This window comes from Ailuropoda melanoleuca, chromosome 13 (genome assembly GCF_002007445.2).
Source record: "Ailuropoda melanoleuca isolate Jingjing chromosome 13, ASM200744v2, whole genome shotgun sequence".
NCBI classification, from domain to species: Eukaryota; Metazoa; Chordata; class Mammalia; order Carnivora; family Ursidae; genus Ailuropoda; species Ailuropoda melanoleuca.
Window position 1 is genome coordinate 86,065,104 of NC_048230.1, and position 13,554 is coordinate 86,078,657.

The following is a 13,554-nucleotide window of genomic DNA, read 5'->3' on the forward strand; positions in this document are numbered from 1 at the left end:
GAAGCCCATAATCCTCCTCTCTCACTGGTGCTTCCCCATAACTCTGCTCTGCTCAAACACCCAGCTGGTCCCAGAGACATGCCCTCGTCCTGCTCACATGCAATGTCAACATGCAATGGTTTCCTGCGAGGATCTTGGGGTCTATTCCTCTATGCCTATATTTTAGACCATAAAAGCCTATAGCACGGGTTTCCTCAACAAATTTCAGCTACATTCTAGATTCTAGAAAAAGTCTGGGGGAAAAAAGTGTGTGCCTTCTAGAATCCTTCTTTCTAGAATCCTATAATGATCCTATAATGATCTACACACAGGAAATGGGTCTTGGGTTTGAAATCTAACTCCCAAAGCTGTGCATCGCAGCCAGACTCAGAGCTGAGTGGCTAATTTGCCAGGCTTAGCAATAGACAAATGGCGCCTCCAAATTGCTTTATTTGCAGAGCTCCTTCAAAACGGTAGTCATGCCCAAGTTTTGGGGAAAAAAGGTTATGATCATCATGCTCAGAAGTGAAAAACAAAATCAACTTTGTGGGGACTGAATTCTTCTCAGGCTTAATTAAGATGAATGGTGCTACATAACAAAGTTAAGTCAGCAGAGGCAAATTTTATATAAATTATAGTCAAAAAAAGGAGCAAGATATTTTAAAGAGTTCTTCTCAATATGGAAATCAAAGTAAAGATTATGAAAATATCATACCATCTCCTGTGAGACATAATTTGGACTTTTCGTATCAGCAGAATAGAAAGAGAAGTCATAGGTGAAGGTCTTGGTCCGTTCTCTTCCTGAGTCCCCAGTCCCTCCTTCTGGTATCTAGAGGGAAAGGATTATGATATAATGTAAAAAGCACTGACATATAAGTGATCTATCTAATTCAAGAAAAGAAAAATTCATAAAAAATACACAAGATCACCACTTTTCATATTTACACTGTAAAAAGCATTTACTTCCTCCTGACTACCCCCTAGATAGATAGATAGATAGATAGACAGACAGACAGACAGATAGATAGATAGATCGATCCTGAACTCTTCCCAGCAGTCCAGGCTCTCTATGCTATGACCCACAGCTACTTTTCTGGACTTTTTATCATGATTCTCTTATACAAACCCAACACTTCAACCAGACTCCTACTTTTTCTCTAGCTTTGATACTTTTTACCATTCCCTCCACCTGAAACCACCAGAGTTGGGGTCTGCAGAACTCTAGGGGCCACTAATCACATAGATTGTGATGTGACTAGAGCCCCATAGAGCTGTGCAATTTTGCGGCCCCACTAAAACCTCCAGATCAGATGCTCCTCTTCCATGAAGCTGCCCCGTGGGCACTACATCCAGAAGTAATTGCTGCCACTCCAGAGAGGCTAGATTCTCCTAGGACATATTCTGTTACGAGTTTACTGCAAATGTTTGCATGTATCTTGTTTACCTTGCTATATACCTAAAGAGAACCAAAGACCATGTTTAAAAATCATAGTAAGCCACCAAAATTTCACAAAGTTCCCTGGTCACATGCTGAAAAAATTTAATGAGCATCATATTTTCCAATGTAATTCAGATTCTATAAACAATTTCTATGGTTCTCACTATTAAAATGCTAAAAATCTGGACATCTGTTTTCATTATATCAGATGAGGAAATGTTTGTAAAACTCAAAAGGCAACAGAGTAATCAAGGAAAATAGATTCCATAATGCACAAAGAGATGTACCCAGAGCCAAGGGTCTCTTAGCTCTGTTTCGTAAATATAATTTTTTAATGATTAAGCTTTTACCAAAGTATTGTGAGCACACAGATACATGAAGCAAAGCAAAGCGAAGGTAACTAACAGGAAGCCATGGTCAAGTGATGACTGGCAGAAATGTGAGAAGATGTGGTAGGTCAAAGGGAAAGCCAGGGAGAGCCAGACAGAGCTAGAAGGTACAAGGATTGTGGTCAGAGGAGCAAGGAAGACAATTCACTGGAGAATGCCTCAGGCAAAGGGACACCAGAGCCTCAAAGGAAGCCTATCAAATTATCCAGAGCACAGCCCAGTTGGAAGATAGGAGCATTCCCCAGCTTCTATCACTGGAGATCAAGTGGCACTACTTTGAGATTGGATTTCAAAGCATCCAGTCCCTTGAGCCACAAATTAACAGAGATCCAACTAGAGATTGATCCGCACTTGGCCATGGAGCAGCAGGCCTCAGAAACCCAAACCTGTAAGTTGATGACAAATATAGAAGGACAAAGGGATTGAGTCCATAAAACACATGATTTATTATTATTAATTTTACACTCTTATCCACCCCACCCTTGACCAAGTGAAAATTATTCATGTTCCTTAACAAATTCACTGACCAAAGCAAAAAAAAAAAAAGATATTTTAAGTGCAAAAGGAAGAACATGCCATCCTAGAAAATTCTGGTTTCTTCAACTATCTTTTTCAGGGGGGAAAAAAATCCTTTTTTTTTTTTTTAATCTTTCATCTCTTGAGTTTTGAATAACACAAGCTCCTCTTGCAAAGTTTATAAAACAGGATTATTTTCATTAAGAATGGAAACAAATCTAGGACCAACACTTACTTAATGATTCACAGAATTCAGCCAATTGCCAGGCTAAGGATCTACCACAGGACACGGGATAACAATGCCAAGTCTGGTTAAACCCATGAGCTCACATACCACGGCTGTGAGATCAGATGAAACCAGGGACAGGAGAGGAGACAGAGCATCACCCTTTTGCTTCATGGATGACCCCTAGCCAAGTGCAAGTTGATAGGGCTAGCTGAACTGAGAAGGAGGGGTAAGGAAATGGCATGTGTTGTGTTTTATTTACCAACAAATCATTTTGACAATAAAATAAACGTGGAGGCTCATGGAGCAAGGCCCGGCTGCTACTTGCCTTTAAGTTTGTGATTGTTGTTTTGCTTTTCTCCATTTGAATAATGAATTTGGCTTCCAAGTCCTTTTCCCTGCAACACAAATAATTCAGTACTGGTTAGGAGAGAAAAGACTGTTTTTAAAACATTTGTTTTATTTACTTTTTACATATGGGGGTTTGTTTTTAAATGGCATCTGAAGCACAATCTGTGATACCACTCCTCCCAAATCCTTACTAATATAAACATGAAGACACACAAAACAGATGCCACCATCAAAAACTCAAGACTGACAAATAGTGTGTTCTCAAAACCTGGAAGACTGTCTAACTGAAAGCCAAGAGAAGTAAAAATTAAATGACAGGAACTGTGGAGGGCTGTGTGACTCATGAAAAAAGCAGTGTTTTTTGTTTTTTGTTTTTGTTTTTTTGCTATTACCTGGTTACAAAAAGATAGACACCTCCCCTCCAACCAGGATGAGAACCAAGAAGAAAGCTGGCATGAATGGTCACAAACAGGTACTGCTTCTAGAAGCAGCCAGGGCACTGCCCCCTCCTCTCACTTTCTTCCTATAAGCATTTGGAAACTGGAGTTCCTAGAAAACAGCAGAACTGGAAGTCCACAGAACTCCTAAGAAGTATAGTTCTCGAGAATAAATGACATGTATCTACACAGTGGAGTGGTCTGTCACTGACACAGGAATGAGGAAGGTCTCTGTATACTACTAGGGGGCGGTAGCCAGGATATACTATTAAGAGGGGAATGCAAAGTGTAGAAAAGTCTCCCAAGAATGCTACCCCTTTACTTAAAGACAAAAAGGATAGCCTACCTATTTTTCAAGAGACCAACTATGGAGACAGAAGAAAACGGAGCGGAGGGGACAGAGACAGACGCTAGATTTCTACAAAAATATCTTCATCTGCAGATCATCTTTAGCATGAGGAAAACAATTTACACAAAAAAAACAAGATTGCTTTTCAAAGTGACCTAAAACACATTAGTGTTTAAAAAAATTAAAAAAAAAAAAAGGCTCGAAGTGCAGGCCATATGTTCAGTGTTAAAAAATAAAATAAGATTAAAATAAAAATTAAATTAAAATAAAATTACCTAAAACACAAAAGTAAGCTGAAGCAAGTGAACGTAACTGCATCGGCACCACACAGTGCGAGACAATGTCAATCTTGACTGGATGCTGGACTCTGACTGTAGAATGTAGCAGGATATTGCCCAAGGAGAAAAAGGACTGTAAAGAAGTCTTCAAGCACTTTCAGTAATCAGATTTTTGGCGGTAAAGTAAGTGCTGTCATTCGGAGATTTGTGTTTTTGCACTATGGGATAATACCTGAGCAATTATGGTGGTGGCCTTGAGAACCAAGGCTTTCAGATCAATGAAGATACAAACATAAGATGGATGAGGTTAGGTAAAAACTCTATAGTCCTGAATCTGAAAGGAATTATCACAAACTTTATCTGAAACTGAAAAACGAAAAGAAAGTACTCTCTAGCTTTATCCTCTGAAAAGGCCTAGAATTTTATGCCCAAATTATAGTCTCTAAATTCCATATAGAGTCAGGGCTGTTTGGAGAACGACTCAATCCATGTATTTGTACTATCTCGTCACACAAGAAAGCAGGAAGCTATCACATCAAAAGCTGCTAGTTTGTCCAAATTGTCCATAGGCAACTTCATGCAACACGGTTCCTTGGGATCCCTGTCCTCCAGGTATCTGTGACCCTGTGTGATCCCCTGCCCTGGGGAGTGGACTGGACCTAGCAACTCACTTCTTTTTTTTTTTTTTTTTTTTTTTTTTAAGATTTTATTCATTTATTCGACAGAGATAGAGACAGACAGCTATAGAGGGAACACAAGCAGGGGGAGTGGGAGAGGAAGAAGCAGGCTCATAGCGGAGGAGCCTGATGTGGGGCTCAATCCCATAACGCTGGGATCACGCCCTGAGCCGAAGGCAGACGCTTAACCGCTGTGCCACCCAGGCACCCCTAGCAACTCACTTCTAATGACTAGAACTCTAAGGCCCCCAAAGTGATAGTCTGTCACTTCCTAGTTTGGATTACAGGAAGATTCTGATTTCTGACTTGCTGGAGCTCCTGTATGTGTCTCTCTCAAAGTCCTGGCAGTGCGGACAGCCACGTGCCACACTGCGAGACTTCAGGAGAGACTCACGTAGCAACAAACTGCGGCCGGCCACCAGCCGTTTGGGTGAGCCTGGGAGTGCCCCTCCCCCAGTCAGGCTGGAAGGCCCTGGATGGCAGCCTTGAGAGACCCTGAGGTGGTCAGAGGACCCAAGTAAACCCTGCCCAGAGGCCTGACTCACAGAAATGGTGAGATAACAGATGTGCTTATAAGCCCCTAAACTGCCGGTTTAGGTCTTTTAAGGCCCTAAGCTGTGTTACACAGTGAGAATAACCAACACAAGAGCCACGTCAAAATGACTCAGGAGCCAACCTGAACTAAGTTCCCACCAGTCAAATCTGAGCAGCAGAGAGAATGGTTAACTGAAACAGACTAAACACATGAAATATGGATCAACTTATGAACTCATAATTTAAAAAATAAAAACCAAATGGTCCCCTCTGGAGAATCAAAAGAGTTACCTCATTATTTTAAAAACTAGTAAATAGGGGCGCCTGGGTGGCTCAGTCGGTGAAGTGTGGGTCTCTTGATTTTGGCTCAGGTCATGATCTCAGGGTCCTGGGATGGAGCTCCGCTGAGCATGGAGCCTGCTTGAGATTCTCTCTCCCTCCGCCCCTCCCCCCCAACTCCTGCAAGCACGCTCTCTGTCTCTATGTCTCTAAAATAAATACATAAAAATCTTAAAAAAAAAAAAACTAGTAAATAAAAGGGAAGAATCAAGCATTTTCCCTGCATTTCCTAAACAATCAAGTGTTTTTAATTTTAAGTTTAACCAAATAGGTGTTTGGGAAATTTCCTCTTTTTAGAGTATTCTACCTAATAAATGAAGAAGGAGCGCTAGAATTAGAATGTTGGCACTTTGCAACTCCGGTGTATTCATGGCTGCAGGCAGTGACCATCAGTGGCCGCTAACTCCACCACCACCAGGAGACAATCAGACACGCCGTCCATCGGAACTGAAACACCAACATCTCTGCCGCAGAAATCTTGTCCCTGGCCCACGGAAAAGGCCGGACTCTGATCTAGAGCCGATGGACCATGAACTCCAGGAAACACAGGGGGCAGGGGGACCCCATCAAACAATGCCAGGGACGCAATCAGCAAAATGCAGCTTCTGGGAAGGGCAGCAGGTAAGTGACCCAGCCTATTCAATAACAAGAACAATAAACTGCAAGGAGTATAAAGATGGAAGGAGAACCTACAGATTGAAAAAGGGCTTTAGGGGCGCCTGGGTGGCACAGCGGTTAAGCGTCTGCCTTCGGCTCAGGGCGTGATCCCGGCGTTATGGGATCGAGGCCCCACGTCAGGCTCCTCTGCTATGAGCCTGCTTCTTCCTCTCCCACTCCCCCTGCTTGTGTACCCTCTCTCGCTGGCTGTCTATCTCTGTCGAATAAATAAATAAAATCTTTAAAAAAAAAAAAAAAAAAAGAAAAAGGGCTTTAAATACCTATCAACCAGGGAAGCCTGGGTAGCTCAGTCGGTCCTGGGGTCCTGGGGTCCTGGGATCGAGTCCTGTATCAGGCTCCTTGCTTGGCAGGGAGCCTGCTTCTCCCCCTGCCTGCTGCTCCCCCTGTTTGTGTTCTCTCTCTGACAAATAAATTAAATTTTTTAAAAATCTATCAACCAATGGGATTTCAGTGCAAACAGAAAAGGCATTTTTAGAAATTATAAGATAGCTAGGGAAATCTTAACACTGACTAAATATTTGATATTAAGGAATTACTACTACCATTTTTGGTGTGATTATGGTATAGTGATGATTTTTTTTAAAGTCTTAACCTTTTAGAGACATACATTGAAATATTTATAAATGAAATAATATGATATCTGGGATTTCCTTTAAAATAATCCCAGAGTGGGGGAACCAGGTATCCTGGCAACCTCAGGATGAACGGGCAGAATAAATACAAGCCAGAACCATGAAAGCCAAACAGTACGGTGAAAACACCATTCAAGAACCACAGCCTGATTTAACTTTTCCAACCCAGTCTGAAGAAGTATAGGCCTGGATGAACAGACCAGTGGCTTAAAAGACAGACAAACAGGGGCGCCTGGGTAGCGCAGTCGTTAAAAAGTGTCTGCCTTCGGCTCAGGGCGTGATCCTGGCGTTCCGGGATCCAGTCCCACATCGGGCTCCTCCACTGGGAGCCTGCTTCTTCCTCTCCCACTCTCCCTGCTGTGTTCCCTCTCTCGCTAGCTGTCTCTCTGTCACATAAATAAATAAAATCTTTAAAAAAAAAAAGAGACAAATAAAATGAAATCCCCTCCGCTCCATGTGCACAGTGCCCAGATCTTGGGCAGCTCCACTTTGGACCCAAAAGTGAGAACTGCCTTGGGGATACCCCATGTCCATGTAGCCATAAAATAAATCCTTCACAAATTACCCCTTTCTTACAGCATGCACTACCCAAAGTAGGTCCTGCCCACAGCAAGAGAACTACACAATTAGTTTTATTAACACCACGGGCTGCCACGTCTCGATCCCTCCCATTCCCATGTGGGTCATTTCTCTGTCCCTAACCAAACGTGTCCAGATCTTTCGCTTTAAAACCACTATTATCAACAAATACCTGTTGGAAACATACAATCATCCAGGGATAGAAGATTAGAAGGGACTCCATCAGGTACTCACACCACTTGTCAATTCTTACTTATAAAACGTGAAGGAATGCAACTCACATTGTGCCCACTGCTCTTGCTGGAAATCAGAGGTAAAGTAATTCCAAGGCTCACAGCCTTTTATATACCTCTGGAGTAGCTCAAGTTTAAGGGTCCTCCACGTGATCATTTATTCTCCCTAGTTTTAAATTAACATCCACTGTATAAAAATACTAGAGAAGACACTGACTAAAAGACCATTATGTCACATGAGCATCTATTAGCCACTTCTGAAACCTGAAGAAGCTGGTGGGTTTCAAAGGGTTCACAACCGTCAAATCATATGCACTGCAATGTGGCGGTGGGAGGGGGAAGGTGGCAGGTTCAGGGTTCTGAGGGTCCAGAGCTTTCTTCACTTTCTCAAAGAGCTCTGCACCCCCAAAAGCCAGGAGCTCCAGCTCAGACCCTTGTGACTCAAAATGCAGCCCAGGAACCAGCAGCATTGGTGGCTCCAGGACCTTGTTAGAAAGAAGGGATCTCAGGCCCCACCACAGACCTACTGAATGGGAAACTGCACTGTAACACAAGCCCTTAATGATTCCAATGAACGGGAAAGCTTGAAAGGTACTATGCTGACATTATCTCAATCTAACAGAGTGATAACTGGCCTTATATTTACTCTCATGAGACACACTCTAAAATGTTATCTACTTTGTACACTGGGAAACGCACTACCTCTGTACTTTGACCTTTAAGTTTTATTTGTAAAGTTACATTGGCAGAATATGGGTACAACCTAAATCAGCTGACACTGTCTCTACTCTTGGCTCTTAAGTTGTACTGTGGCTTCTGACAAAAAACAAGTGTCTGACTAACTGGGATCTAAGAAGTCATCTGAGTGTTATGACATCCAGATGACCTCATTCCCAGCACCCTGCCAACCTATCAGCTTCTAGCCCTTTCTATCCCCAGACTGTTTCCCAATGTCAAAGTGAGGTTGCCACCAATAGCTTGAAGTCATTCTTAAAAATAATCAGGGTAAGGGAATAACTGAGGGGAAAAAATGGCCTGGGGACAGAATCTTCAAAAACCCAGGGAGTAAGAGAAGAAAGGAGGAGCCAGTTATGGAAACGGAGGCATGACTCTGAGAGATCTTAGCAAAGCCGTGTCTCAAGATGATGATGCTTCTCAGTTCCAGAAAGTCATTCAACAAGAGAGCTGGAATGATCTTTGAAAAAGGAACTAGAAAAAACACCACAGCACCAGCACATGAGTCTGAGCAACTTAAAAAATACCTTACTGGATTTTCAGAAGCTATTTCATAGATTTTTGTAAGAAAAGGGGCCTTCTGTGGATTGTGGGAAAATCCAGAGACCTCCAGAAGATTCAACGCAGCACTATGAAGAGATGAGGGCCAGGGCTTACCTAATAATATTTATCTTCTGTGCTGAACCAGCTAGTGGTGGTAAAACTCAATGGCAGTTTGAGGACCAGTATGGGCTGCAAAACCCCAAAAAGTTGGACAGGTGTGCAAAATGAGAATATCGTTTTAGATGGGACCATTCAGCAAACTGAATGTCCGAACAAAATCTGCAATACCAATGTTCCTCTTATTCTAGTGTGCTAATGAACTCTCTTAACACAAATGAAGATACAAAAATAAATACTAGAGAAAAGCAAACATTTCAGGGGAAAAAAATCTACATTTTTAATCAAAGCAGGTACCCAAGGATTAATAAAGAATCCTGATTGCCTGCAGCAAAGAATGTATCTTACTCAGGGGAAAACACAGAAGCTTGGGTATACCCCAGGTCATGGTGACATTTATGCCAGTTTCTACAACTCTGGTTTGCTCGATACCCTTCTGGGAGAAGGCAAAGAACTTGTCCTGAAGTCACAAATAAAACACCTGCGGTTATAAACAGTAGGTGCTCAGTTTGAAGTCCGGTGACTGACCGAAATCGCTGAGCCAAAAGCACAGGTTGATGAATTTGAGTCTTATCAAAATTCAAAATACTTAACGCCAACCACCCAAGATCCATATCTCTCTTGCAGCAGTTAAAAGGCTGCAGGAGCAGAAGGCTACTGACAGGGAAATCACTGTAAATCCAGGGACTGGATGGACAGCTGAACGTCACTCAGTCAGAAACTGCAGTCAGGGCTACCTGGAAAAGGTTTTAAAACTCTAGGTATTAATGTTCCTACAAGGCAGTTTCTGCCTATCAAAACCACACCAGATCTCTCGCTTGTGATGTCAAACTTCTTAGGTCTTAAGGCAGGATCTCTGATGGGTGGAAAGTGGGAATTTTCCTCCAGTGCCCTTGGTTATATTAGGCAGTTCTTCAACAAAGGTTCAGGATTATCTAAGGAGATTTGAAAGTATAGCAGATAATGCTGGAAGTGGATCACCTCACAGTTGCAGGGGACAGGGGATGGGCCATGTCCAAGGATGTTTCTTAAAGGGAACAGTTATCAGCACAGTTAATCCCGGTGACTGAGTGACATCACACCTGCAGAAGTACTGCAGAACACGATTCTATCTGGAAACCTTCATGTCCTGGACCACAGAAATGACAAATACTGTGTACACTTCATGCCGATTATGGGATAAATAGTTTCTTACAAGAAAATGTTCTCGAAGATTCTAAAACAGGCAGGTACTTTATACTGTGTTACTGCTGTGTTAATTTTTAAAGTAGAGTTTTCTGCAATATGATTTTAGTCTAAGAAAAGCACAGATAAAAGCAATGCTTTTCTTCTCTGAGGATCTTAAAAGTTCATCTTAAAGTCCAATACTGCTTAATCTTAAAACTGGGGCAGCTCTGCTGGAAAACCTTTTAACAGAGGCCTTAGCGGTGGTCACTCTGAATTGCTTGTGATTTTGAAAATAAAGTTGTGAAGCAATAAACATTTTTAAAAATAATAATCACAGGTCATCAAGATTAAGGTGGAGGCCATCTGTTCCACAAAGGAAATTTCACACGCAACAATTTCCTAGATTGCTTCCTTCTTGACCCTAAAAACTAAAGTATCTTTACTCCAAAAGTATTAGTATTTATGACAAAAATGCTGGATTTTAAGCCATACCGAGCAAATTTCACTATAGTTATTGAAAATACCCATGGAAAAGCCACTGTAATCTCCACAAAGGACTTATGATGGCTGGAATTATTAGATGTTGAAACCATGAATACCCTTTGGTGTACTCATGCCTTGTAGATTCCAGGAGAGTTGTCAAACTTCCAAATATTCCAGAAATGAAAGAAAGAAGAAGGAAGGCTCCAGTCCCCTCTTTCCCTCCACACCTTGCTGATCAATCCTGCTCAGCCCCTTTGTCCACCAGAGACAGACTACTGCCCATGGCCTTCACTTCATCACAGAGCCTTTAACTATGAGAGGTGACTTCAGGGTCCATGTGATACTCCATCCAACAGCCTTACCTCCCACTGCCTCATCCCTACAGCCAGCAGTCAGTTACTTAGTCCTGTGCAATCGATAGCTCATCTACCAACCTTGGCCACATGCCCCGTCTCCCCATTCCACACACTGTCCCAGCTGGAGCCACTACTACGTCTCCTGTATCTTTGCCTCCAGCCTTGTCCCTTCCCACCCACACTCGACCCTACTGTCAGAGGGATTCCTCCAAACCCGCATCTCACCGTGAGGCTCCCCTGCTTTAACTCCTTTAGTGACTTTTAAAAGGCTATACAATAAAATCCAACTCCCAGCAGTATACAAAGTCTTTCCCACCCTGATCCCAGCTAATGTTGCCATTCAACACTGTATCAATCCCACCCGCTTCTCCTGGCCTGGCCCGCTCCCAGCCATCCATCTAGACTCAGCTTAGACCTCGCCCATCTGGAGAGTCTTCACTGAGCCCTCCATCCCATCCCCTAGTCAGAGTCCTCCTCCCTGTCTCACCCACCAGCCTCTGAACTTCTTAAAAGTAAGGACTCTACCTGTCTGGGTTTACGTTCCCAGGCCCTAGCACAGTGCCTGCAACTTTGGGGTACCCATCCAATGGTTGCTGAATGTGACGGGCTGCCTGAAAGTCAAATAATTGCCTTTTACCCCAGCCTGGTCTTCTCCATGTGCATCCTCTACTCAATGCTAGCCTCCCTATGAGCCCCCGTGCCATTCCTGTTTCTTGCTCTCCCACAGGTTACGGTGCCATCCAGTTCCTATCCACATTCCAAAGCAAGGCTTGTCTCTAGTCTAATCTGAATCACCCCCGCCCCCGATAAAACTTCAGAAGCAGTTTCCCTTCATACACCTGCCTAGTTCCTCCCACTCACATGGGTCTCACCCCTGCTGACGTCACCTCTCCAATTAGTCTACCGAGTGCCAGAGAAGCAAGAACCAGCTTTGTTCACACTCCACAACCTGAGTCCACTGAGCACAAGGGCAACACTCAATATCAGTGCTCAGTGCTTTGCTCTTAATCCTTGGGCTGAAAACTGAAAAACGCCAGGCACTGAGAGTTCCCCCAGCTCGGGTCAATTTCCTCTGACATTTAAGAACCATGGGAAATAAATCTTGACATTTTTCTCATATTGAGAAAAATAAATAATCTTAAAATATTATTTGAACATTGATTTGATAATAGAGCAAAATGAACTATGTCTCTCCTGAGCCACTTTGGTGAATTGGGTTTCTCAACCGAAAAGTCAATTATGGTTCCTTCATATAAATGAGTAATTTATTCGAAAGGTCTGGAAACTAGATCATAAGACGCTACAAATGAACCAGCTGGAGTAAGTAGGCTGAGTTATATAGATCAATACTGGGGGGAGGTAGAGGGAGGAAGTAAGGGAAAAGAATAAAATGTCCAATCAGAAAAAGAGATGAATTGTGTCAGCTCTCAGATTTGTGCGTAGGAGGAAGCTTATCAGAAAAAAAAACAACCCTATGTTAATTCAAGAATTTTGAAATGTTTTTAAATTATTCAGCAATTCAAATTGATTCCAGTTGCTCCGCTGATGGTATTTGGTCACTCCGTAATAAACAGCCTGACTAGGTGGTACTGAGATCTCCAAACAAGGCATTATTTAAGAAGATTCTAAAGAGTAGCTTATTCACTCCAAGTTCTGAAGTAAATTAGTAACCCCCGAATTCACCTTAAAACAGACTTTGTATCTAATTGTAGAATCACTATGTTGTACACCTGAAATTAACATAACATTGTATATCAACCAAGCTTCAATCAAAAATAAAAAATGCAACTTACATACTATGAACTAATATTTAACTGCCACTTTGGTGCCAGGGCACTCAATAGCAAAAATAAAAATAAAAAGACATCTTTTAAAAGAATGTGGTGNAAAAAGACATCTTTTAAAAGAATGTGTGGGGGCACCTGGGTGGCGTGAGGGGCACCTGGGTGGCGCAATCGTTGGGCGTCTGCCTTCGGCTCAGGGCGTGATCCTGCCGTTGTGGGATCGAGCCCCACATCAGGCTCCTCTGCTATGAGCCTGCTTCTTCCTCTCCCACTCCCCCTGCTTGTGTTCCCTCTCTCGCTGGCTGTCTCTATCTCTGTCAAATAAATAAATAAAATCNTTGGTGCCAGGGCACTCAATAGCAAAAATAAAAATAAAAAGACATCTTTTAAAAGAATGTGTGACCTCCATGGGTACCGCTATGGAAAGGAGCCCAAGGAACACTGCTAAGTGGGAAGCAGTGTGCGGTACGCAGACCATGATCTGGTTTGAAGTTAAGTGGGTAAATAAAGCATAAGGAATATGCACTTATATGCTTCCAGATGTGCAAAACATTTCTGAGCATTTCGGAAAGGATAAAGAGGAAGCTGTTAGTGGTATGAGATCTTGTGCAATATCTGAAAACAGAGTTATACTATATCCTGATCCCCTATACTCAATGAATTGCTCAGTCCCTCTGCTCTACCCAATAACATGTCTCTTTTCCCTCTTATTGGGGCTCCAGATAAAATACAGG

At 42.6% G+C, this 13,554-nt stretch overlaps 1 protein-coding gene across 5 annotated transcripts in view; it reads right to left on the reverse strand.

The window, feature by feature from the left end:
* KIF16B (kinesin family member 16B) overlaps positions 1-13,554 on the reverse strand; it is a 290,550-nt gene that overhangs the window by 249,574 nt on the left and 27,422 nt on the right. For 4 of the 5 annotated variants that reach the window (XM_019801572.2, XM_019801575.2, XM_019801573.2 and 1 more), the window contains exons 2-3: positions 2,877-2,946; positions 695-808 (exon numbers count right to left, since the gene is read on the reverse strand). In XM_019801572.2, coding sequence (XP_019657131.2) covers positions 695-808; positions 2,877-2,946 — 184 coding nt within the window. Of the gene's footprint in view, positions 1-694; positions 809-2,876; positions 2,947-13,554 lie in introns of those variants that run through there. The other variant, XM_034641667.1, reaches the window with a different exon arrangement.